The 26130-nt window shown below is 41.4% G+C and overlaps 1 protein-coding gene across 2 annotated transcripts in view; it reads left to right on the forward strand.

Moving 5' to 3' along the window:
• The window catches only part of RASGEF1B (RasGEF domain family member 1B), a 156056-nt gene that overhangs the window by 5896 nt on the left and 124030 nt on the right, over positions 1 to 26130 (forward strand). The window contains exons 2-3 of one of the 2 annotated variants that reach the window (XM_013190589.3): positions 7308 to 7352; positions 18545 to 18598. In XM_013190589.3, coding sequence (XP_013046043.2) covers positions 7308 to 7352; positions 18545 to 18598 — 99 coding nt within the window. The remainder of the gene's footprint in view (positions 1 to 7307; positions 7353 to 18544; positions 18599 to 26130) is intronic. The other variant, XM_048074520.2, reaches the window with a different exon arrangement.

A 26130-nucleotide genomic window follows, 5' to 3' on the forward strand; every position in this document is an offset into this window, starting at 1 on the left:
GGATGACTGGATTGGCTAGATTAAAAACATAGTTTGAAACTAGGCTTTCTGTGTATGTGGTGACAGCTGTGAGTACATCAACTTAAAACAGGAAAAACTTTATGCTTGTGAATCCTATTGAGTCCAATTTTGGAAAAGTTTTAGCACGTTTCATGGTTGAGGATGGAGATGTATGTGGAGCTGATGGCAGTGCCATGTGACAGAGTGCGCTTCTTGAGTGCTTTGTGGTCCCTTTACTTAGACAGCAGTGATATCAGAGGTGGAGTGGTGGTAATGCTTTTGGAGATTCCATTCAGAATTTCAAGTGTCTTAAGGTTAAAGTGTGTGGGTCTATTGCTGAGGCTTAATCCTCTGGACTTGACTCCTGAGGTGCAGTTTCTTGGGGCTGTTCTCGACTAGGTGTCATACTGAGCAGTGGTTTGTTAGCAGGCCTGAAATAATGGAACCTCTGAGCTATTCCACATCTATGTATTTGCCATCTTCATTTTCCAAGTTCTTTAGGGTTCCTGAATTAATGGTTTTCTATACAGATATTCTTTTCCATTTTACAGATAACTTTTTCCATGAAAGCTTAGTCTCCTGTATAGAGACAGGACTCCAAAGCTTAAAAAGCAGGTGGTGGGGACTAGAGGTAGAGTTGTTGGAGCTGGCCACAGCTCTGAAGGGAAGGTAACTTGGTGTGACATGCGTCAGCTTGCTTAGTCAATAAAAACCTGAAAATGTACCTGCTTGTAAGCAAAATGAGAATGCTGATTCAGAAATAGGAATTGAACATTGTTATAGCAGAAGCAATTCAAGCTCATTTTAGTCATTTAGGATGCTTCTTTTCACCCTTGTCAGCTAAACTGAACATGTAGTAATATTTCAGCAGCAGCTACCAGCAGTTGAGCTGTCCCTACAGCAGGGCTTGGACAATCACAGCCACCTTGTGCTAAAGCTGTCAGTACTCCTGAGCCAAGGAGGCCTGAGTTGAGGCCAAACATAGTGGTTTTCATCTCTTCACTCAGGACCTCAGTGTATACAAAATAAAAGAGGGTTGGGATTTGTTACCTATGAGAAGGTCTACACCATTAGCCTTTGCAACTCTTAAAGATGGGCAAAGTTTGTCTGCCTGGGACGCTAGTTAAATTATTGGGGTTAAGGTCTGAAAGGAATAATGATACAGTTCTGAAGATCCAAGAATTATTTAAGAAGCTATTGGCCATGAGAACTTTCTTGCAACAACACTGTCTTCTATAACTATAGAGTGAATTGTTGCTATGTCCAATTTAGGAGAATTAATCAATGTTTCAGAGTGTGCACATTAGATTTCTCTCCTGTTCTGCTCTGTGCATTGTGGAATAGCTTGTGTGTACTGACCTTAAAATGAACTTCCTGGTTGTCTTTTCCCTGTCTGAATTCTGAATGTTTAATGAAAATATCGGCCTGCATTACTTGGAAGAGGGATTACTTGTCTTGTATTTTTCATGTGTGTTGAAGTGACACAAAGAAAACCTTATATGGTAAGGAATAATAGCAGTAGGGGGCAGTTTTCTTCAGCTGTAAGGTTTGATCAGATTTTCAGCTAGAATCCATTAAACTGAGAAAGTGCACTTGATTGGAAAAGTTATGAGAACGATACCTGATGTAATTTCATTGCTGGGATTCATTGTAGTATTTCCCTAGGAGGGGAAAGAAGGAAGCATTCACGTTTTGTTACTATTGTTAGGTATGAAAAATGTTGCCCCTGTGTATGATTTCAAGTTCAAGTAACTCATATGCAAGTTCAACACCAGCAAGGTTTGGTGTTTGGCTTATGTTGTATTGTAAACTTATGTTTAATTCTCTGTGGTTGTCTTAAAATTTGAAAAGTAAGCCATCCAATTTTTAGCATGAGATTTAATTTAGCCTGCTCAGCATCATGTCTGTTCTTTCCCTCCAGTGCTTACATGCCTCTGTTTGACAAGTGGAGTCCATTTGACTTGATTTCTTGTGACAGAGTGCATGTAACTTGGCAGAAGCATGTGAGCTGCTACTGAAAGAAGAACGGGGGCATGAACTCTTGCAAGGAGGCCTCGGGAGGCAGGTCTTTCTGTGTGCAGTTAGCTTCCAGTACTGAGTAGACAGGATGTTTCTTGAACATCTGTAATTGGTTTGGAATTGATTTTTATTCTAGCCTTTCTTGATTATATGTTATTCGAGAAGAAATGTTCAGAGCATTTGAGGTAGATGCCCAACTTTGAGGGAAATAATGTGGGGGGAAAAAAATCGTTTTGAGCAAAGAGAAAACAAAAATAACAATGTTTCTGCAACAGAAACACAAGTGCTTTAGAACTGAACTCAACTTTCCCCCTGCTATTCCAGGGCAGAGACCTGGAATTAAGTCAGAGGGAAGAAGGTTCTTCAGCATAAACCAGCTATGGTACCGGGTGGGCCATTTTCCTAGGCTTTGAGGCTTTTTGCATCGTCTTCCTGGAGGCAAAGCTTCAGCCATGCTTCATAGCAGGTGTTCTTCTGGAGACCCACAGCTACTTTTTGGAAGTGAAAAACAGTTTTATGCAAGCCTGATGCAGCAGTCTGGAGAAGGCATTAGATCTTTAGAGCTCACTTGGAAATAACTATACTGTAAAGAAATGTATGCTTCAGTGGAAGTGATAAAGCATTGGCTTAAGGTTGCTTGGGATACCTCAGGTGTCAGGGCTGTTGTCTAAAACCTTTAAAAAGGATTAAAAATCTTTAAGAAGGTTTTAAAGGTCTAAAACCTTTAAAAGGGTTTTTTAAAAGGTTTTAAAGGTTTCCAAGTTTTTTTGTTTTTTTTTTTTAAGGTCTTAAAACCTTTAAAAAGGTTTTTGACTTGTAAGGTCTAAAGGTAAGACTAATCACAATGGGATATTGGGTTTGATTTTGAGTGTTTGGTTCTAACTTTGCTCTTAGCTGTATTTGACAAAGTGCACATGAGCTTAGCTTTAAAGTATACGCTTAATACTTGGACAAATCAATTTTTGGATATAAAATGTTTTCTCAGTGTGAAACTTTAAACCTCACTTCTTTCCAGGAAGAAATGTGAATTATGCTGACTTGGAGGGGGGAAAAAAATTAATCTTTGTTGCAAAATCATCTACTAATCATCTGTTATGAAACCTCTGGGTCAATGGTCTGGTAAAACAAGTAATCACTTCAAGATTAAAAATGCTTTAGGACAAGAGCATATTTAAATGGAGTTCTGTGAGCTTATGCTGAGTTTGAGGGATTTGCTAAATACTTACAGTGGAGAGCTTTAGTTTGGGTCTTACCTGCTTGGTTTTGTGGTCCTTTTCTGCACCTCTTCATCTAAGCTGCTTTTCTCTAATATGTACAGCATACCTGAAGTTTCTGAAGACTTGCTTACTGAAGTCAAATAAGAGCTGCTGTTAAACACAGTGTATTTAGTATTAGTGTAGAATATTGGTCAGTTCAAGTGCAGTGGGCCTGATGAGCTGAAGGTCATTTGTTCATTTAGACACTCAAATGTGGAAAGTGCAGAGAGCTCAAATATTTCATGGTACTCGAGTGTTTCCTTTAGTCTGATTTACACCTTCAAAACAAACATTACAAAGGAATTCAAGTCTTCAAGCAAATAATGTTCAGTGGATGTAAGGTGACAACTCCAATTTTAACATGAATCGTTTTTTTAAATGTGATAATCCCCTCTGAAGTATGCCAGGAGGGAGGGTGGGGCAGAGGCGTAGGGATATAATTCTAATTTATGAGAGTGACCACTCTTGTGCCATGCCTGAGGAGTATTTGCAGCCTTAGCAGCTTAGTTTAAGTGTGAAAGGCCAGCTGAATTGGACTATTTCCAAAACAAACATAATGGCTAAGCTGAGGAAGCAGACATGCTTTTGGGAGGAGGTTTGTGGTGTGCTGTGTTATTTGAAGACTGGATGAGTGATGCATGGAACCAATTGGATGAGGTGATATCAAAATATTTTGTATCTGTAACTCAGAATAAATCATTTTTATAATTTTTATTAAAACCTATCAATGCCTCCCACCTAGTAGTATATAGTGTTAGGAACAGGCCTGTGCTGTTTTTGTTAATGAAAAATCTCATGCACAGATACCACTTTAGACTTCTGCATTCCAGTCAGAGAAGCTGCTTTTTCAACATCTGCACCAGTTTCCTCACTGTTTTTCTAGCGTGTCATACCTTGTCATTGTGTAATCTAATTTCCTCTTTTCTTAGATGGTCACTGACTATAATGACCAGTTAAAACAAGATGCCATTCAAGCATTTAATTGTAGAACTAAATTTACAGAGTACTAGTAGCAAATCCACAGCAACCAGGTACTGCCTTTTCTGTTTTGTTTACAGCCTATACAACGGACAAATGATGCTGTTGGGATTCCTAGCTACTGAACATATGGTGTTGTAGGATAAAAGATGGATTGGGGAAGCCGTTTTGCCGTACCAAATGTTAGAGAATGTGCATCATTTGAACTTTGTTATCTTGAGTAAAATATTTCATTGCTAGGTGACCATCAGACTTGTTATCAAGTTCTGTGCAGGTGTGTGTACCACAACACTCAAAACTCAGAGTGCACAGCAGTAGGTAAAAGTTGGGCTGTCTTTCTGCTTCTCATTTAAATGTAATAAAAGTTTTATGGCAGTCCTTTAATAATGAGGAGCTAGATACATGGCAAGTAGCACTAGGGTAGGAACTTCTTTCAGGAACTAATTAAAGGGTCATCAATACATGTTAAAGAGCTTAATTCTAAGGGGCTGGAACATGAAATGGTGGAATAAATTCTCTAGGAACTTCATTGGCTCTGTGAACCAGTAGTCATTACTTTTCATTAGATAAAACTTCTGTGCTGCCATGAAATCCAAAGAACTTGAGGAAATCTCATCCCTAGGAACCAGGTAGTCTTTGTTTACATGGCCACAAAATGTGTTGAGTACGTGGATTGTGGAAGGCTGAAGTTTATTTTAGTCACAGAAGACTTGAGACATCTGCCTTCAAACGGTTGATTTGGTGATACCTTGAACGTTTAGCCACTGGCAAGCTTTATTGGCTAGTTGCATTTTCTTGCTGAAGAACAAGTGAGATGCACTTGTTTTAAATGTCTTAAGTGTTTTTGAAGCTGATAAGGCAAAATAGTCTGTGGAGATGAAGAGTATTTTGTCAAAGGAGAGATGAATGCAATTAATAAATCTGTGGTCTTAACCTAATAAGATCTGATAGCTTTTTTTTTATTAAAATGTTGTAGCCTGTCATATAAACTGTATCTAAAGAAGTGTTAGCTCGAGGTAGTTGTAACTGGGAAGGTGGTGTAAGTGGTAATCCCAGCAGCTGTAGAGTTAAGATGGGTTGCAGTAAGGCTGAAAATCATGCTGTTACTCATTTCTGAATGACTGAAGTTTGTGTTTAAACATGGAAGGCTTGCCTGGCTGTTTATAAAGGTACTTAGGTACAAATGTCTTTCTTTGAGTCCACATATAAAAGCGTGAAGAAGCACGGGTAGGAATGGCATAGTTGCAAGTAACGTTTGTGCTACTTTTCCTGAATGGTGTGCTTGCTTCATGTTCTGACTGGGTGTTTTGAATTGCTTGGAACTCTGCTTGGCTGAGCTCCCCTTGGCTGAGGTGAGCCTGGCTACAGAGGTACTGAAGACTGAGCACTGCTGGAGTGGTTAGACCTTGACTACACACAGAGAAAGACAACCTGTTAAGTTCAGGGGGGTCTCCACATTTCAGGACACTGTTTAATAAAACATATGATTCAATTCATAACAAATGCACACAAAACAAGTGGCAGCAGCATGTTCTTGTTTGTTTGTTTGTTTTTGTATTGGACTTTGATAATGTACTTGCAACGCAGTTGGTAGGGAATATCATTATATATGGGACTGGTTTTGTAAGCTTCTTGAATAAGGTTGTCTTACCAAATGTCCATAATGAGTTTGCTCTTAAATTATTTAAGAGTTCATTTGAAATAAACTTTTTTAATGTATCCACTGAATTGCCTAGTGTACTTGGGAATAACCATTTATGTATCATGTGAATGTTTGTTTTTTCTTTAATTTGGTGTTACTGACATCTGGCAACAGTGTTTTTGACAATGACAAGATCGTCTAAAGGTTCCTTCCGCTAGAAGAAAGCGTGATTTTCTTTGCAGAAGCTTTTTTTTGTTCCAAAAGCTGTAGCTGAGCAATGGTTAGGGATTGTGAAGAAGCTCAGAGCCTATTGGCTCTGCTGATTTTACACCAGCTCCATGCGTTCTTTGCTGGTGCTGATAAAAGCTGTGTCTGTAGTTGTTGGGTTACTGCTCAGCTGGGCCTTCTGAATGGTTACCTGCAGAGTCATACAGTAAATGTCTGACTTGCCCAGTGCTCTGGGTGTTATCCAGGAGCTTGTGTGAAGACTTGCTTATGTATCTTACTTGGACGGCCTCTTATTTTCATAGTTTTAAAGTTTGCCAGAGTGCCATCAAACACCTGTTGAAGCCAATTCTGTACAGACGCTATCAAGGTGCATGTTATTAGCTGACTTGCTCACTTGCACATCCTGTCTTTGGGTGCGCTTAACTAGAGGCTAGGAGAATTTCAGGGCTGTGCAGAGGCAAAGCATTAAGCCTCGGGATTTGGTCTTGGGCTATTTAAATGTTTGGTTAGAGAGGAGACACAGCACAATTAAGCATTCTGCTTGCTGTTTAAAATTAATTATCCTTTACTGGCTTCCGGATTTGCTTGTGTTGCCTTAGTGGCTTTTTTCCTTTGATCAAATTGTCTCTGAACATGAAGAGTCATGCGTGTTGTCTAGGCAAGTTTCTCTTCTGTGATGTGTGATTCTTACCTGAAAAATATTTAATTCCACATATCTGAGCTGTATTTGGAGGATGGCTTCTCAGCTACACTGGTCCTGATAGAGGGGTAGGGATGAAAGCCACAGTTGACTTGATAAAGACTTGACTTTACACCCTGTTTCCTTGATGCTGTAGTTCCCAAGAAGCAGGGAGCATTGCACACTGCTCCAGTTGTGTCCAGTCGGTAGCAGAGGCTGGGAGCGAGTGCAGTTCTGGTGAGCTCTGCAGCTGCAGACCTGCTCCATGCAGGAGAGGTGCCCAGGGACTTGCTGGCTTGTGTCTTGCTTGGTCTGGCTGCTGGGATTGAGCACTAAGTGCTGCTTGCAGACTGGTGTGTGGATGGGGTGTAGGAAAAGGATATGGGGACAGATAGCTCTGAGAAGAACTTGGAAAAGCAGGCATGAGTGTCTTAAATGATTTTTCTGTGGTATGTTTTTACCTTTTCCTTTTCTCCCAGCTGAATTTGTTTCCTTTGTTTTCTAGTCCAGACAGTCCTGTGGTGGTGTGAAGCAAAGCACTAAGCAGAAGGTATGCTCAAACTTCTTAAACAGTTGATTTGTTTTGTTTCCCCTATAAAGCATTTGGGTGCCTTTGTGTGTGATCTCATATTGTACTTGGAGAACGTTTCTGTGTTTTCTGTGGATCCATTTCTGTGCAGTACAAAAATCTGAATATACTGTGGAGAGCTATTTGGGCCAAATGGACTTCTTAAAGGTAAGTAGTAGGCTTCCTTGGACCTATAATTTCTTCCAGTCTCAAGGGATTTGGGCGGGGTGGGGCAGGGTGGTGGTTGTGTAAATTGTTTGCCTTTTAACCTTGTCCGCTGACAGTACAATGTTTGGAAACTTACTGAGCAAAACCCAGTGTCAGAGATGCCCCTTGCTATATCTTGAATGGCAGAAGTACTAAGGTGAGCAGGTGGAGTATTCAGTCTTCCTGCTAGATCATGTGCATAAAAGAACAATCAGGTCTGAAAAGCTAGAGGGACTTGTTTTCAATTACCATCTGCTCCCTAGGATTTTAACTCATAACCGGGAGTTATTTCCAGTTTTGCAGAGCTTGTCCTAAAGGTGTTTGGCACCTTATTGAGATGGATTTGCTTTTACCAGGCCTGACGAGCTTTTTTAAATATGCACTTTGTAATTACACTTTTTTAACAGTTTTAAACCATTTTTTTTCTGGTTGTGGTTGTTAAAACAATCGTTGCCCTTATTGTTGTGATGAAGTGTGTGTTTGCACTCTAATAGTGTACCAAGTCCTCAGGTAGTGTAAGAGAGCCATCATGTTGAATGCTTCATAGTGAAAAGTAGCTTAAGGTTAAATGAAAGAGCGAAAATTTGAGCTATTTTGGATGAGATTGGTGATAAAAGCAAATGACAAGTACTATGCCAGTTTAAGAGGGAGAACTAAGACCTGAATGACTTGTTTGCTTTCCTGTATTTTTGGCCTATAGTAATCGAGTCTGTACCCCTTAAGGTTTAAGATGTTGCTTGAAGAAAGTGCTGTGGTATAGCTGGGCCTGTTAACATTCTCCTATCTTCTGTTGCCATCAGGCTGTAAAGCGACGTATTCAGGATAGAGATAGGTATAGTGGAAGTCCCCAATATATTCTGGCCATTAAACTTCAATGGTTGTTTTTTGTTTGTTTTGGTACTTGCATTTTGTTGCTTCTATAAAACTGGAACCAATTGGATTTTTGTCTGTTTTGATGCCCACGGTCAGTAGAACTTGGTTGCTTTTCAGATGTTTGCAGAGGGACTTGTACTTACTTGAGTTCAAGTCTAGGTTTACGGTTTGGTTTTGGTTCAAGACTTTGCAAAAGCTCTTACCTAAGGCTTTGCAAGCTATAAGGAAAGCTGAGGAGCAGGATAACTAAAGTGGAGGGCCCTTTATCTCTGGTCTTTGTTTCCTATTGTGACTAAATCTTGACCAAATGCATTTTGGCCATACACAGAAAGCTTTAACTGATGTAATCTGAACTTTTTGTTAACCGACCCTAGTATTTCTAGTACGTATGTCTGTGGAACTAGTGCAGAACCAATTTCATTACCGGTTTTAAGTTGTGATGTAGTAAGATAAATTAGTATTCATATTTAATTTTTTACATTGATGTGAATCAGACTGGATAGGGGCCTTAATAATTCTGTTGGTTTGTATGTATCTTGTAATCCTTTCTGGCCCCGACTTTGTTTTCTGTCAAGTGTTCAAACCTTTGATCTGCTGCAAAACCATGCATATGCAGAGGGGAAACAGTATTTTCAGGATAAGCTCACAAATTAACTGTTAAAGCTAACTCCTGAATCTGTTTTAAGTCATATGCCTTCATTTTCCTGTATTCATATTCCGTTTTGGTAGTTCTTCCCAGATGTTGCACTGAACAAGGATGTTGTACCAGTGTGCGTCTGTGGAAAAAGGTGGTTTTTCATTTGTCACTGTGTGATATTATACCTCTTGCTGGAGCAAAAAGGACAAGGCTATTTTAGAGCTGAGTAGTCATGACTTATGTGAATTAGACAACGGCTCTTTGCCTCCCCTTGCTTGGTGGGGACTCAGGCTATGAAATTAGTCACTTCTGTGCTGCCCATAGCCTTGTGTTACTGCAAATTACTTCTGGTAGCTGCTGCTTCAGGCTGCTTTGAAACACTTCTGCTGAAGGTGTACAAACAAAGTTCAGAATATGCTAGAAAACTGGTAATTCTTGAGTGACCTAATGCTTCCTCTGACTGCCTACTGACCTGGATGCATGTATTAATAAGTTATCATTTGAACAGTAATGATATTTTGGGTTTAAATCATGCAGTAACAAGCTGATCTAAACTTTTTTTCAAGTGGTTTTCATTTGACGTAGTTCACCACCCTAAAACCACTTGGTGTTTGCTGGTGTTGAAAAGACTAGATCTGATTTTGTGTTATACGATTTTGTATCTGTTTTGTTAGACCAGTCTGAACCATTTGTTTTACTAAATGGTCTCACTGAGTTTGCAGCTAAATGAGGATGGTAGTGTCAGACCTTGTGTCACTGAAAGAAATGTGCATCTGTGATGCCAAGGCAGTCACAAAACTCCAGAGCCATTAAGGTCACTGGAAGGATTCTCAATGACTTGAGCAGGAATTGAATGAGATCTTTCAAACAGGCCTAGGGCTACATTTTTAGGAGACCTTGCACTGGTGGTTTTTGTGGATAATTGGCAATTTTGCCTACACTCGCAAATCTGAGCGGGGCTGTATGCAAATGGAGCTTTCACACTTGGCCCTTGTAGTTAGTAATTACTGGGTGATACATGTAAATCTGGGAGCTGATGGAGAACTGAACTGATGTTTTCCCATTTTATGTGCTTTTTCATTTTCTTTCTGCTTCAAGGAAATTATTATCTTTTGACATGGGTGGCTGGGAACTGTTTAGAGTGCAATATCAAGCAGGAAGGTTGAAGATAGGAAATGAGTGGCAGGTGTAAGACTGTCCTTAAGCTGCTCAAAAATCACAACTGAAAAGTGCCCTAGTGGCACACATGGAGTTCTTTGCAATTGCCTACAAACAACAATTACTAAAACTGAAAGCTTTGAGTGGTCTAATACTGAGCTGAGGTTAAAAAGCTGTCACTTTCCTGAGGCTTTCCCTTCAGGGTATTAAGGATCATGTGCAGGGGAAGAGACTGCCTGTGGTCAGTGTGCCAGGGACAACAGAACAGCTGGAGTCAGACATGGTTAGTGCTGGCAGTCTGTCAGGTAGATATCAGGGGAGGGAGGAAATGGTAGAATGTGAATTATTACTGACACCTGGTATTTTCCTTGTCATCCTGATGAGTTTCTCAAGTTAAATTTCAGGATGCTTTCCCTACTATCACCCTTTGTTTTGTTTCTGTAGTTTCTGTACTGTCTCCTTAAGCTTTCTACTAATTCTGGGTTTTTCTCACTCCCTAGCCCACTAACCTTGTTACCTTTGTTCTTTTCAAACACTGCACTTGCTGGTCCCTCTTACGCTTTGCTGTCTCATGCAAATGTAATGAGCTGTGGCGTTGGAGTGCTCCCGCTGCAGACTCCCCAGATGCTTCATTATTTGCTTATAACGCTAGCATGCCTGCAGGGCTTGGTTGAAAAGGCTGTGGGGAAGTAAGCTTGACAAGGCAGAGAAGTTGGTAACCTTTTGCCTTTTTTCCTTTGCATTAGTGCAGCATTAGCCATTTTATCAAGTGATGCCAGCTCACCAGTGAGATTGGTAGTGCCTGCACAACTGGCTTACATTTCTTCTTTGGTCTACTGCTAATAGCAGTGGGTAGTGTTAGGCCAAGTAGATCTTAACTCCAGTTGGAAGTGTAGGACAGAAACGTGATGAGACATTTTGTTGTGAGAAAAGGAATGTTCATGCGTGTGTGTGCTCATATCCTGCTTAGGGGAGAAACATGACCCTGGAGTGATATTTTCTCCTGTTGTGAGAGAAGGAACACCTGCATGTAGAGGATGGAGGCTGAGTGCAGGAGAGTGGAGGGGGGCTTGAGGTAACAGCAAAGGGTATGGGAAGCAGCTTAGTTAGCTTGAACCAGGAAGAGAAGCCAAAGCCTTCAAGAAATAAGCTTCTGGCTGATGAAACTAGTGGCAGAATACAAACTGTGCTTGTTAGCTACCTGGGCTAGCAAGGATGTTCATCTTTGTGCCAAGCAGGTACTCGGGCCTGACCAGTGCTGGAGAGGCTCTCACATTGCTGGACGGGTAAGTTCACTGCCAAGCATTGGCAGGCTTACCTGAGGTGCAGCACCAGCACAGCAGTTGCCTCACGTATCTGTGTGGCAGGGCATTAAGCTTTCCAGCTGGAAAACTAAGCTGCCTTCTGACAGACTTGACTTGATAGCAGAAGCTAAAATCCTTGTCCTCTTTAGTTTGTTCTTTAAATTGTAGAAAAATGACATCAGTCAAAACTTACTGAGATGACTTTGTCACCACAGCTGCTCTTCCCCATGTGCTTCCACTATCCTTTAATGATAAAAGGAGCATACAAATCTGTGTGTAGAGATGGCTGGCGGGATGGCAGGTAATGTGGCCTCTAGGGGTCTGCTTTCATTATGCCTATGTAATTATGACTGGCTAAGTGTCTGCAAGCAAGCACATATAGAATTAGTAAAGCTCACTGATTGTTCTAATGGAAACAGTGATGTGTACCAACTCTGGAAGGTGTGCTCTGTTCTCTAGATGACATGCCCCTCAGCGTTTCTTCCCCTTGGGCTGTGCTGTGGGAACTGGGTCTCTGAGAGAGGAGCTAGGAGGCTGTGTGCATCTGTCAGTGGAATTGCATGCATGGTTGGCTGTCTGGCTGCCATGCATGAGAAGTAACATGGTTATCTGTCTTGAAATAACGTGGTTAACATTCTCTGTGGAGTATGATAGCATGCAAGGCTGAAGGATCTTAAGTGCTGCAAATCCCATCATTAGGAAGTTGCGTTCACCAGTGTGCCTTGGGCTGGCCTCGCTTGCTCGGTGCTGGAACTGCTCCTGTCAGTCGTGTGTGCTTGCTTTACCTAGCTGTTACTACTGTAGGGGAAACATGAATATTGTGTAATGGACCCTACAGAGCTATGTCATAATTAGGAATAAATTTTTATGCTAAACTTAAGTGTGTTATGTGGTCTGTCCAGTAAATACACTTGTTTCCTAGGTTGTTTTCTGCACAAAGTTGAACAGATTTTTTTTTAGTGTTGTTATTAGCATATTTCAAGTGACTGAACTGACTTTCTCTAGGCGAGTTAACAAGTGGGAGTATGTGATCTTTAAAGATGGGGAAAGCACTGGAGGTGAGTTGCATCTTCAGAAAAACTGTCCCTATACTTTTGGTTCTGGAAAGACTAAAACTTGGAATACTGTACAGGTTTGAACAGGTTACAATGCTTAGGCGAGGTCACTAAACTTGAGTTAGACTATAAATATCACTTAGGTTTTCTCACAGATTTTGTTACAGATCAGCCTCCTTTCCTTGTGAGAGGTTGGCAGGTGTCTTGTGTGTTTCCTGTGCAGTCTAAACACAAGATCCTGTAGGGAAAGGAGGTACCAGCTATGCTTGAACTTGTAAAAGCCTTTTAGCCTTCAGGGCTGTGCCCTCTACTCCTAGGTAAAAACTATTCCTCTAAATCCGTATCAACACTGCTTGGCCAGAAGTAAGGCTTTTTTTCCAAGCAAAGGACACTTTGCTAGTGTTGATGGAAAGCCCAATTCAATTCTGTTGCTTAAAGTTAAGTATTGCATATACTGTCAATTAAGGGGTGAGACTCCTTTCAGACTGCTTTAGACGTGTGCTTGGTTCAGACAGGCCTCCTTGAAATCTGCCTACGTGAGCATTTTGGTAGTATTTAAATGGTTTCCCTTAAATATGTTTATCTGTCTGTGTCTCCAATTAAGTGAACTGCTTCCTGAAAAGGATAAGTGTTCTGATGAAAGCTGTAATTGTTCTAATGAGCTGGATCTTACTTAATTTGCAAGCTCTAATAAGGTATTCTTCAGTGAATAGGTTTGCTGCAAGCCACCTTATTTTGCATCTCCTGGTGAATGCATCAAAAGCAACCACTCTTTATTGCCAGCCTGTTTCCTGAGCGTTATTTGGATGTAGCCTTTGAAGAAACCTGGGGGATCATGCTGGTGCTCCTGGAGCAGCTTATGCTTAGACCCTGCGTGTGATGTCTACTGCTGCCACTGGTGGTGGACGGAGAGGAGTTGTCAGCTGCAGCGCTGAAGTGTCCCCTGTCCTTAGGCTTTGATGGAGAAGGCCTGTGGGGGTCTTGAAACAGAAATGGTGTTTTGTAGCAGGTGGGATTAAGTAGCGGGAGGATCTATCCATCAGTGCCGTAGCTTTGGGACAAATTTGTCAGGTTTTCCTCTTTTTTCCAGTGGGCAGTGTAGCTATTGATTTCTTGTCAAGCTGTCACAGCAGCTCTGGTAGCAAATGAGGGCTGTTTCACCAGCATCAGAGCTTAGCTTTTAAGAACCCATCAGATAGTTACTTGAGGCAATCATTACTATTCTGCTTTGGTTTAAAAGATGTGTAATAGCTGGTGATTATGGTAATGACTCTCTGCATCTTTGAACTTGCCCCTTGTGTTCACTTCATCAGCTGCTATTATGCTTTTAATGCAGTCTGTTGGCAATGAGTGTAGGCTGGTAGGCTTCTGAACCTACTGGCCGCAGAGGATTAACAGATGAAGAAGAAAGGATGAGGGTTAAAGAGACAGGTGAAAATCTACCGGAAAAAAACTTTGAAGTCAGGTAAACTGAAAAAAGTGATTACACTAGCAGTTATCACTGAGCTGCTCACAGCTGAGATAATTTCCTGTCCATTTTTGGGTCCTTTTTATATTTCAGTATGGGGGGGGGGGGAGGTCCATTATGGTTTAAAGTACTGATGCTATTGGAAGTGAAAATTATCGCAGTGAAAATCTTAATTCAGTACTTCTATCATGATAATTCGTTCTACGCAACAGGGTGAAAGCCTCATTAAACTGGCAATAAAGGATAAAGCTCTGCTTTTTTTTTCCTGGAATTTTAGCCCTAAAAATTACACTTTGAATTCACGTGCTTTCCCCCCGGCCCGCCCCCCCCCCCATGGTTACAGGGTACTTCCTGTTCCTTTCTCCCTACTTATATTTTTCTTAATTGTTACCTCTGGAAATGCAGTACAGAATGAGAACTGATCTGTGAGCTTGACATATGCCTCTGAGTAAAACCTTGCTGTACAGTTAAACAACCCAACTGGTTGTGACGAGCTATGCGGCCAATGAAGAGATTTTCCTGTCTTCATGTTCTCAGGTGTTAATGTCTTGTTGTGACTTATGAGCAATTTTACCACTTCATACATAGTGTGTAGCTGTTTTCATGCAATTACTGTTCTGCACTTGAAGCATGTCTTAGGAAATAATTCATTTGTTAACCTTGCCTTGTGAGTCATGTGTTGAAACCTTTTAATGTGGCAGGAACATTCATCTGTTTGTTAACAGGGTAGTTCAAGTTGTTTGGCTGAATTTCTAGGTAGCTGTAGCTGCAGCAGCAGTAATTGTCTTGGGCTTAAAAACCCATTATGTTAGGTTCAGTGCAGTGCCAGTTTCTTTTACTGTAGTACATTGGGAAAAACAGATACAGATAAAGGGTAAAAATGCTGGGAGGTTGAGATGAAATGAAATTGGTTTTTCTACTCATACAGAAATGGGTAGCAGAGATAAGGCTAAGGTGGTTTTTAATCCAAGCAAAATGCTTTAATGAGGGCCTCTGCTTTCTTGTTGTGTGAGGAAGTGTATAAATATCGAATTTGGGTTCTTCCTAGGAGCTGAAAACTGAACCCAAGTCTCTGAGATTATTCTTGGTGACTAAATGAGTTAATGCTAATTAGCTGCTTTTATTGCTGTAACTAACAGGATAGTGTGGTGCGATTGCTTTTTCTTGTGTATGACTTGGGTCATAAACACCCTGCATGTGTTCAAGTTGCTAGTTAAAACAGGTTCTGAGGCTACCTCACATATTCCAGTAGCCCACGCTAAACCTCAGGCAGAGCAGAGGAGCTATTAGTGGGAGAGGGAACGGATAATGTGAGTTCAGAGAAGAAAAACTCACTACAAAGACTACTGTATAATTACTACTGTTGCCGAATGTAATCTAACTGATGCAATAAAACTGAAAATGTAGTGTGGAAGAACTTGAACATGACTTTCTATGTGCAATGAGGACAGGTGGCTACACAAAAGGGGCTGATTCTGAAAGTGCCAAGACCTGCAGCTCCTGTCACCTTCAGATGTTTTCCCTAGCAGATGACAGCCTAACATCTGAATGTCTTTGAGCCCTTTGAGAGGTTCTTAACTGAGTATGCTCAAACACTGAAGATGGCTTTCTGGTGGGTAGAATTGGGTTGGTTTTGCAAGTGGCAGCTGAAGGGCATTATAGGATGCTTATATCGATCCACTGAAACATTTTGCTTGAGTTAATCATAAATTTCTTTTCCAAATCTCAAGGGTAGCACACCTGTGATTTCTCATGACCTGAGCCACCTGCCTGCTTTCCTTAAGAAATTGGTGTGGATGCGGGGATGTTATAAATGGGGAAACCATAGGCTCTTGGGAATCTGTGACTTCAGGCATTTTTGTGGTACTCAGTCTTGTTGCTCATACCTGTGTGTGAGGGCTGATTGTGCTATGACCTGCTAGAGAATCCTTTCCTGACATGAACAGCTGGAATCAGGGAGGGGCTGATTCTTAGCTGGTAGGCTAGTTTCTTAAATAAAATCTAGTCCTGGTTGTGATGACATTTTGTCTAGTCCTAGAAGCTTTCCGGTTGATGGTTGACTAACAGCAGCAGGGAAGCAGTCCTGCAGTTTTGGAAGGTAAGGAGTCTTTCTTCAGATAAGAGGTTAAGTCCAAGGCTGAGGAAATTCAGGTTAAGTGAAGGTGTGGCTGTGCTGGAAGGATGTCACTGGGACAGTGTGTATTGTGGAGAATGAGGTGGCATTTAGGCTGCAAAAATGTATTTCAACTGCATAGCCATGCTTGACCCTGTAGTTACTTGTGTAGTGCTAGATCTTGTTTTTACAAGAGTAAGCCCAGTTGTCTGATATATTGCAGTTACTCTGGAGGGTAAAAGAGTTTTGATTTTTAAGATGAGAAGCAATGGAAGAGAAGACTTGTTGAACTACTTTTCCTTTTAAACTCTTATTAACAAGTAAAAGATTTAAAAGGTCACTAATTTGTTCAGTATATGTAATTGGACTTCCATGTGAAATTATTCCCTCCCCTTTGACTTGTCTTGCTAAGAGTACTTAGTCTTGCTAAGAGTATTTTCAGAGGAAACCTTCAGGGCTTCCTCTGAGGCTGGATACAGTCCGTAGGGCTCTAACCCTGTCACTTAACAGACCGAAGTTTGTATTTTTCTGCTCCTGTGCATTTCAGTAGAAGAAACCCCAGTAATATATGAAACCTAATGTTTTTCTTAGCCAAAAAACTTGTTCTAAGTTTTGGAACCTATTTTTATAAACGTTTGTTATTTTTCCGTTGGCTTCTTAATGTTTATCTGAAAATGTTTTGGATCACATGTGTGAATTTCAGTTAAACAAAGTCTGAGTTGTCTAGCTTCAGGTGCTTTGTAACAGAACGTCTCTGCTTCATGCTGTATGCTGGGTCACACAGGGGATTCAGCTTCAGTGGCAGTAAATCTCTCAAGGCCCCAGTTCCCGTCAACATGGGTGAAACTACTGTGAACAAGCACTGAGGATTGTTACCTTCCATGCTTGACTAATATGCTGAGCAGCCTTCAGGCATACAGTAGGCTGAAAGTGTTTAGTGCTCATTTCTCCAGCCTTTTTGAGGAAATGCTTGCCTAGAGTTGAAATGCTGAACATGTTTAAGAAAAAAAAACGTATCAACTGATTCCAGTTTAAGAGCCTAATTTTGCCTTGAACTCCTAAGTTTTTAGGTCATCTCACTGGCAAATATTACGCCTTTATTGGGTGAGCTATTAGACACACGTTGCATTAAATGAGGATAAGTAGTTTTCTTTGCCCTGTTTTGCATTTTATCCCAACAGCTTTTCCCTTAATTGTGCTGCAAACCTTCATTATCTAAATAGGATGCAGATGATGGTCATTAGACTGGAGGGTTGATCCTGCTGGCACAGTTAACAGTTCTTCACTGGGGCACAGGAAAACATAAATCATCAGCTACATATGGGTTAGTATTTTAGATTATTTCTGTATATTTTATTGCTGGGTTGGTGTTGGTACCATTTGTTCTGGAAATAAAACTGATTAGAGACTCGAATAGGGCTTGATGAAGGAAAAGAACTAATGTATTTCTAGCAGGTCAGTGCTCATTCTTGATGTAACGTTCCATTTAGAAGATGAGGATGTTACTTGAAAGCATTGCTGTGCACAAGCCCACGTTGGTGGGCACCAGGTTACGGTTGTTGTTAGTACTTCGGGAATACTGTGCATCATGTGCTTAGATGCCCAAGTGCTTCTTGCTGTGCTGTGCAGAAGTGATTCATAGTGACAAGGAGATAAAATGAGGTCCTGGTACGTGAACATGAATTTCTTGCCAAGTATCGATGGTTTGTTGAAAGTTAATGGCCCTTCTGCAAGTGGGTGGAGGATGGCGCATAGAGCACAGGTGTTTTCTGATTGACCCCTCACTTAGGAGTGTCTTTTTGAGCCTGACACCCCTCCAGGAATGCCTTGTCTGTTACAGTAGGAGGGAAAACTTACCAGAACAGCTGAAACTGACCATTGCAGAGAGCTGTGCAAGGGACAGAATTTACATTTGATTTGTAAAATTTTTGCTGGACTGTACTTAAAGTGCTTTTGTGCATAGATACTGTGATTACTGTGGAAAAAAAAATGGACTATTTAGGGTTCCATTGGGTCTTCCTACTTGTGGTTAACTCCTACTGGAACTCTGAGTATGCTCTTTAACAGAACTTCAAGCCCAGGATATTGTAGCATGTAAAACAACTGTATACATTACAGCACACGTTGCACAACTTAACACTAGAGAAACTTTTTTATTCCATGTCACCTAGCCGAAGGACTAGAAGAACCTAAGGGCAGCATGCACGTCTTGATACCGAGGCAAACTGTTTTACTGTACAATAGTGATTTGTTTTAACGTTTAGAGCCGTTTTGTTAAAAGAAAGGTGTTTTTTTAATCCCCCAGAAAATACGAGAGTAGTCGTCCAGACTAACGGATCTTATGTCCTTTATTTTTCAGACTGTGCTTTTCAGTACATTGGCCAAGGAGAAGTCCTTAACTGCCCACAAACAGGTAAGCTAACCTTCCATTGTGCACGTCTTTTTAATATATTAAGAAAACGGTGGCAACTACGTGCCTGGGTGCTCCTAAGACCAAGCAGCCTCTGCAAGTAAGTAGTGTAATGCAGCAGGGAACTTGATAACCTGTGATTGAAACAGAGACGAATGCCCTTTTATTTTGCCTTCAGTTTCTGGGGTAAAGTTTTTGGCATGTTGCTTCCTGTTCTGACTTTGAGCACAGGTGATTATGGGAAATGTTGCTGCCAAGCTGTTCAGATAGCTTAATGTTACTTTTACTTGAACTTTTAATATATGGCTTTTAATACACATCAGGAGGGATGGAAAGTTAAAAAGGGTAGAAGGAACGAACCTTGCTTGACGAACCTGATCTCCTTCTATGACAAAGTGACGCGCTTGGTGGATGAGGGAAAGGCTGTGGATGTGGTTTACCTTGACCTCAGTAAGGCTTTTGACACCGTTCCCCACAACATTCTCCTCAAGAAACTGGCTGCTCGGGGCTTGGACTGGTGTACGCTTCGCTGGGTTAGAAACTGGCTGGATAGCTGGGCCCAGAGAGTTGGGGTGAATGGAGTCAAATCTGGTTGGAGGCTGGTCACTAGTGGTGTCCCCCAGGGCTCGGTACTGGGGCCGGTCCTCTTTAATATCTTTATCGATGATCTGGATGAGGGCGTCCAGTGCACCCTCAGTAAGTTTGCAGATGACACCAAGCTAAGTGCGTGTGTCGATCTGCTCAAGGGCAGGAAGGCTCTGCAGGAGGATCTGGATAGGCTGGACCGATGGGCTGAGGCCAACTGTATGAAGTTCAACAAGGCCAAGTGCCGGGTCCTGCACCTGGGGCGCAACAACCCCAAGCAGAGCTACAGGCTGGGAGATGAGTGGCTGGAAAGCTGCCTGGCCGAGAAGGACCTGGGAGTATTGGTTGATAGTCGGCTGAATATGAGCCAGCAGTGTGCTCAGGTGGCCAAGAAGGCCAACGGCATCCTGGCCTGTATAAGAAGCAGTGTGGCCAGCAGGTCTAGGGAAGTGGTTGTGCCCCTGTACTCTGCTCTGGTGAGGCCGCACCTTGAGTACTGTGTTCAGTTTTGGGCCCCTCGCTACAGGAAGGACATGGACGTGCTCGAGCGAGTCCAGAGAAGGGCGACCAAGCTGGTGAGGGGTCTGGAGAACAAGTCTTACGAGGAGCGGCTGAGGGAGCTGGGCTTGTTCAGCCTGGAGAAGAGGAGGCTCAGGGGCGACCTTATCGCTCTCTACAGTTACCTTAAAGGAGGCTGTAGAGAGGTGGGGGTTGGTCTGTTCTCCCACGTGCCTGGTGACAGGACGAGGGGGAATGGGCGAAAGTTGCGACAGGGGAGTTTTAGGTTGGATGTTAGGAAGTACTTCTTTACCGAAAGGGTTATTAAGCATTGGAACGGGCTGCCCAGGGAGGTGGTGGAGTCACCATCCCTGGAGGTCTTTAAAAGACGTTTAGATGTAGAGCTTAGCGATATGGTTTAGTGGAGTACTTAGTGTTAGGTCGGAGGTTGGACTCGATGATCTTGAGGTCTCTTCCAACCTAGAAATCTGTGATACTGTGATACTGTGAAAGTTAAAAAGGGTAGAAGGAACCATTATGGATTAGGGATTTGGAATAGAATTCATCTGAGAAAAAAATTTTGTTTTGAATCACCCTAGCCATTGTGAGCCTGTATCCAGTTTCAGTAAAAAGGGTTGCTGTGCTGTGGCTTAGCACCCTATGGAAACAATCCTGTATTGCTTCTGGGCCTTTTTTTTTTAATCTTAAATGGGCTAGCTTGATCTTTGACTTGACGTAAGGCTTAACTTAATGTAATGCCAATTGCAGGGAAAACTGCTTGGATTTGTATTTCTGAAAGACTTCAGGCTGAATCTTTTAAATGTATGTAGAGGTAATTAGAGGTAATGTATGTAGAGGGGAGATAATTATAAGAGGTGAAAAAAAAGAGGAAAGGAGTTCCAACAGCTTGTCCTTTTATGTGATGTAGACATGATTGATGTCACAGGACTGTAAGAAGCTTCTGTGCCATTGGTCTACATACTTAAATATCTGGGGGAGAGTTCCATATAAGGAGAGTTTCATATAAGGATTGTTCTTGGCCATCATCTTGCTTGAGTCAATAACTGTGGCTTCGGAGGATTTTTGTTTGTTTGTTTGCAAGGAAAGGATCTAAATGCATTCCTTCTTTATAAATACATCAAATAGGAAACCTAGTAAACTACGAATATAGATAACCCTTCTATGCTACAGAGTCTGACTGTTCTCTGCAGCCTTTTGTGCAGACTGACAACCACAGGCAGGTTTTTTAGTGCCTCTGTCAGCTCGAGGCTGTTGCTGGTTTTGTCTCTGCTTTCCAGTACCTTTGTAGAACATGGCCTTGGTAGTTCTTGCACATGTAACAGAGTTCATATTGCTTTTTCAATATTTATATTTGATGCATCAGGCTTACTCTTCTGAACTTCTTCCTAATTAGCGACTTTGAGAAATTGCAGTTTCTGGATTACTTGGATTTGTGTGGGTTGATTTTCATGTTTTTGTCTTCTAGGTGCACTTGACTTTTTTTCAACCAAAGCAATGAGAAAACTGTCTTTATTTTCTACAGGAAGGCATCAATTTAATTCTGCATTACCGAGGGCTTTTATTTCATGTTGCAATATTGAGTTGGCTGCCTTAGAAGTGTGTGAAAGAACTTGGAACGGCTAATGTTATGGTTCAAGACTAATGTCCAATAGTCTAATGACTGGTTGCGGATCACATTGTGAAGGAAGATCTAGTGTGTTCAATTGCAGCATGTGGGAGCAAAGGGCTTAGTGTTATTCAGAACAGAAAGCAAGTCCTGCCCAGTGCAGTGTGGTTTGGGATCATGTTAACACTATGCTTATTAGCAGGTAGGTGGCACTGTTGAGAAGGCCACAGTCTCTCCAAAAAGCTCCAGTATTAACTGTACCACATCATTGCTTGTGTCTGAACATGATTCTCTACTGAAAGACAAGACGTTTGACAAAAACTATTTAGCCAAGGTATGTTTGATGACAGAAGCAACCAAAGGCAGACATTGAAATAGCGTGTTTGATCAGAGTGAAATGGAGAAGCAGAGGTCAAAAAAGATGTAACGGGAAAGGAATGAGAAGAGTAACCCAAATGTAGGTGTGAATTTTTCTCCGAAGGAAAATGGAGCTTCACAGAAACACTGTATTATGAAGCTCTTTGTTAGTACAGAGGGGCCTAAGAAATGTTCTGAGGACGTACACTGTTAGGGCAGGTAGATCAACAGGATGCAGAAACAAGACTTGTCCATGGTATCAAGCAACTTATTTGCCCCTTCTCCCCTCACAGGAAAAAGAACCTTAAAAAGGACACAAGTCACCAAGTGCTTTTTTCAGAGGCTTGAAAGCAAGTTTGAGTTGAGAGGTAAATTTGTGTGCATCTTGAGCCTGAAGAAGCCCAGGGCATCACTCAGTGAGTAGACACTCTTCAGATTACCCTTAGCAGTAGCAGGTGACAGTTTTCCAGGCTTTGTTTCCAACCACAGCTCTATTTCAAGAAGCAACTGTGGAGTGAAAAACACAGGAAAATAGGTGAGCTAGTATAAAGTCATTTATTTTATGAAGGGACATACACATTTCATGCATTTTAGTCATGTACTTGCTAAATAAAACTTGGTAATGCATTCCAAGTACATTATTAACAATCCTTTCACAATCCTTCATCTCTTCAAGAAATTCCTTCTTGTGCTCAGATACCTGGGGAAACTGGCTGCCTGTGGCCTGCACAGGTATATTCTGCTCTGGAAAAAGAACTGGCTGGAGGGCCATGCCCAGCAGGTAGTGGTTAAGGGAGTTAAGTCCAGCTGGCATCCCGTTACAAGTGCTGTCCCCCAGGGGTTGGTACTGGGGCCTATCTTGTTTAGGATCTTTATTGATGACCTAGATGAGGGGATTGAGGGTACCCTTGGTAAGTTTGCAGAAGACACCAAGTTGGGTGAGATTCCTGTAGGTCCTTTCCAATCTTGTGTTTCTATGATTCTATGAGAGGAGTGGGGGTGAGATCAATAGATGATTTTCAAGCTGAGGATTCCTGTTGGTGATTGGGAAACACAAGTAAGTTTGAGAACGAAGACAGGAAGAACTGGACATGGGATAAGTAAGAATAGGTATGATGCTGCATTTTTGTACTCAAAATAGTAAGTAAAAGTTCACGTCTTTACGTTGTGTCAACATGTTTGCTACAACATAACTCCATGGAAGGGGTAAAGGAGAAAAACTCATGGATTTTGTCTGTCTCCATCTCCCTGTTGACAGATAACTTATACAGCTGCAACAACAGCATGCTCAGGTTTGCTGGGGATGCTAGCCAGAATGCACTGATTTGTGTGGACTGCTGAGATATTGAAGTGTTTTGCCTTCCCTGACAAGCCCTTCTTGTGTTCCTTATACCAGTATTTAATGTCATGATTGCTTACGTGTCGATGAACCTTGCAGAATAGGAGTTCATCTTAGTGCTGGGTGGTTTGGCAAACAGAACCCCAGAGGATTATTTGCTGACTGTGATGAATTGCATTGTAATGAGGATCATAATATCCAGCAGCTGAGCCTTCTGCTGGGGGATGCACAGCATGGGGTCTGAATGCTGCAGTTCTTAGTCAGCCCCCATTGACTTGAGTTTCCAAAGTCAGCAGGAGTGAAGATGTTTTCTGTCCCTGTCTTCTCCCTGTATATTTTTTAGGAAACAGCACTTGGACTGCATTATAAAGCTCAGCTGTCAGTAACTGGTCCTGTCACAGTTATAGGCCATATGTATCTTCCCCCTTCTCTGCATTTATTTCCTGGAGAGCAAGAAGGATGGACAGGGTATCAACTGTTTCCAGAAACCTGTTACCACTGTTCCTCTTCTTACTCTAGCTACTTAGGACTTGTGATCTTTAGTTTCAGTAACACTAGTAAGGCTAACTTCTGCTACTGAGATGACCAGTGAAATTTGGCGTCATAATTTGACTACGGATAATTTATTTATTTATTTTTTTACCAGAGGAGCCAGGAAATATCATCTCTGTCCTATCCCATAGCCTTGAAGCAGGTGTGTTTTCCTAGTATGTAATATATTTTGGGACTTCGTATAGTTTGTTTTTCTGTGGATGTTTGTGATGACAATATAAAACAGCTTAATAAAAAGGACCCTCTTTGACTTGAGTAATAAATGCAAAAATTGTCAGGCATTAGTGCTAAGACATTAATATGAGAATTACATGTTTCTGAGGATTGTCTGCCTTGGGTGGTAAATCTCTTAGCATTTTTAGTGATAGCAGTCCTGTAGGATAGAGCCATTTATAATTCTGAGCTGTCCTTTTGGTCTTGTAGATTCTAGAAGACTTGAGTTTATTGCAATTCATGTGTTGTAGGATTTCCTTAAAAAAAAAAAAAACGGGCAATATACTTTAAAGGAAATGATCAGTGCTGGAGCAAAATCATGCTGCAAGAGATGTTTGTAAGTCTATGGTAGGAGTGTTATACAATGTGTTATGTCCTTGGCTCATTCTGTTTAGTAAGCCCTGGTACATGCTGCAGAGGCTTGTTTTCTGCCATCAGGCTGTAATTAGCATTTAATTCAGCCTGGCATGTTTTGGAAATATGCAAAGGGAAACCTTTTGTTTCCTGTTCTCCTGGCTTCAGTTCTTTAGTAGTTGCCCTTTGTCAATGTTGTTTCCCTGAGACAGCTTAAAAGTCCTTTTGGAACTGAAATTCTTGTTTCAATCTTAACCCTCTATACTCTGCATTTAGGCCTTTCTCTAGCATTTAAAATGGAAACTTAGGCCCTGTGTGCCGGTCCTGTATGAGCCCACCAAGGGGAGGGCTTGGTTTTCAGTTGTATTTTGAGGGAGGCTTGCATGGCATGTTATGGCTGAGATGTGAATCTTCTTGCAGAGGAGGGGGGGGCTATCAACACAGCTAGGACTTGATCCTACTTGAGTGCTCAATTTTTTTAAGTCTGAAACTTAAAAGAAACTGTTGCAAGTTTTCAGTTTTTCTCTCTGTTTCTTCTGAGCTTGAGCTTACATCCTTATGGCTTGTTCTAGGTAGAGACATGAGGAAAAACCCTGATTGCTTTCCAGATGCTTTTACTTTGATTTCTCAAAATGCTTTATTATGAGTCTGCTGTTGGTATTGCATGTTCCAAGGGTTGAGACTCATTCCACTTCCCGCAAAGCACACAAACTACTGCAAAAGGGCTGAGCTGAGAAACTGAGAGTCTCTGCAGAAGGGAGAGTCTAAGCGATGGATTTCCTGGGAGAAGGAACTTCTTACCTAGGTAAACACAGGGACACCTAGCTGCTCACACTTCCTTACATCTGAGACAGCTTGTATGCCTTCAGTACAGCTCAGTTGCTTCTGTTTACTGTTCAGAAGAGCTTTGGAAGCTGCCTTAGCAACATTTTCTACCTAGCAGAGTGTGTGAGTGGCTTGTACAAACTAGATGATTAAGTATTGTCTTTCAGTCAAAGAAAGCACAACAATTAGAAATGAAGCTGCTGCAGTGGTGTGATGTATGTTGATCAACTGACCTAATTTAGTACCAACACTTTGTTGGGCAAGTTGCCACAGCTGCTTTCCTTCTCGAAACTTTGCAAAATAAAGGAAATCCACTTCTGTTGGCTTCGCTTCCTGTGTTGGATTTAAATTATCTATAAGCTGAAGACGATGCCTCAGCTGTGCCGTTTAAATCTGTGAGAAAAGTTCTGTTCAACTCTAAAAGCACGAAAGCAGAAGGTGGATCCATTTGAAACCGATATCATGGAGACATAGTCAAAGAATGTTGGATTAGTGCTTAACCAGCTGAATGCTGCTGCAGGTTGTAAAGTGATGTCCTAGTCTGCTTCAAAATGGCTGTAAAATCAGGTACTGCAAAGTGTTTTTCTGTGGCGTTTCAGGATCAAACAGGGCACAAACCAAATAATGAGCCTTGCTCCTAGAGCCTTATCATGTAATTGTTTACACAGACCTGCAAATGAGATGGTATTAAAAAGATAGAGCTTGTATTAGACAGAATTCATCTTGGAGTACAGCAAAAAGAGCACAATCAGGATGAAACTTAAGACCAGCTAAAATGTATTGTTTTGAATATAATAGCTTTTAAGCAACTTTGAAGGATCCCTCTAGCAATAAACGCTTGTTTTGCTCCAGTGCTATTTCCCAAACTGTGGAAAGTAATATTTTTGTATCCCCTCACACTTAAAATGCAATCTAAAAAAAAAAAAAATGAAACTGAAAAGATAACATGAGGAGTAGTTATAGTTGCTGCATTGTCTCTAATGAGCAGAAGGGTTATATAGTGAATGTAGTTTTCTGGAGCAGCCTGGAATTCAGCTGTTACTTCAAAAAACTTGAAGATCTGAGGTTTGGCAGTGTGTTTGACTTGTGATGCCCCCATGTAAAAGTTAGTATTGCGGTGCTCTGCTGGGGACCACAGACAAAGCAGTAAGGACAAATCCAAATGTGATTAAAATGCAGTGAAAA

This window comes from Anser cygnoides, chromosome 4 (genome assembly GCF_040182565.1).
Source record: "Anser cygnoides isolate HZ-2024a breed goose chromosome 4, Taihu_goose_T2T_genome, whole genome shotgun sequence".
Classification (NCBI taxonomy): domain Eukaryota; kingdom Metazoa; phylum Chordata; class Aves; order Anseriformes; family Anatidae; genus Anser; species Anser cygnoides.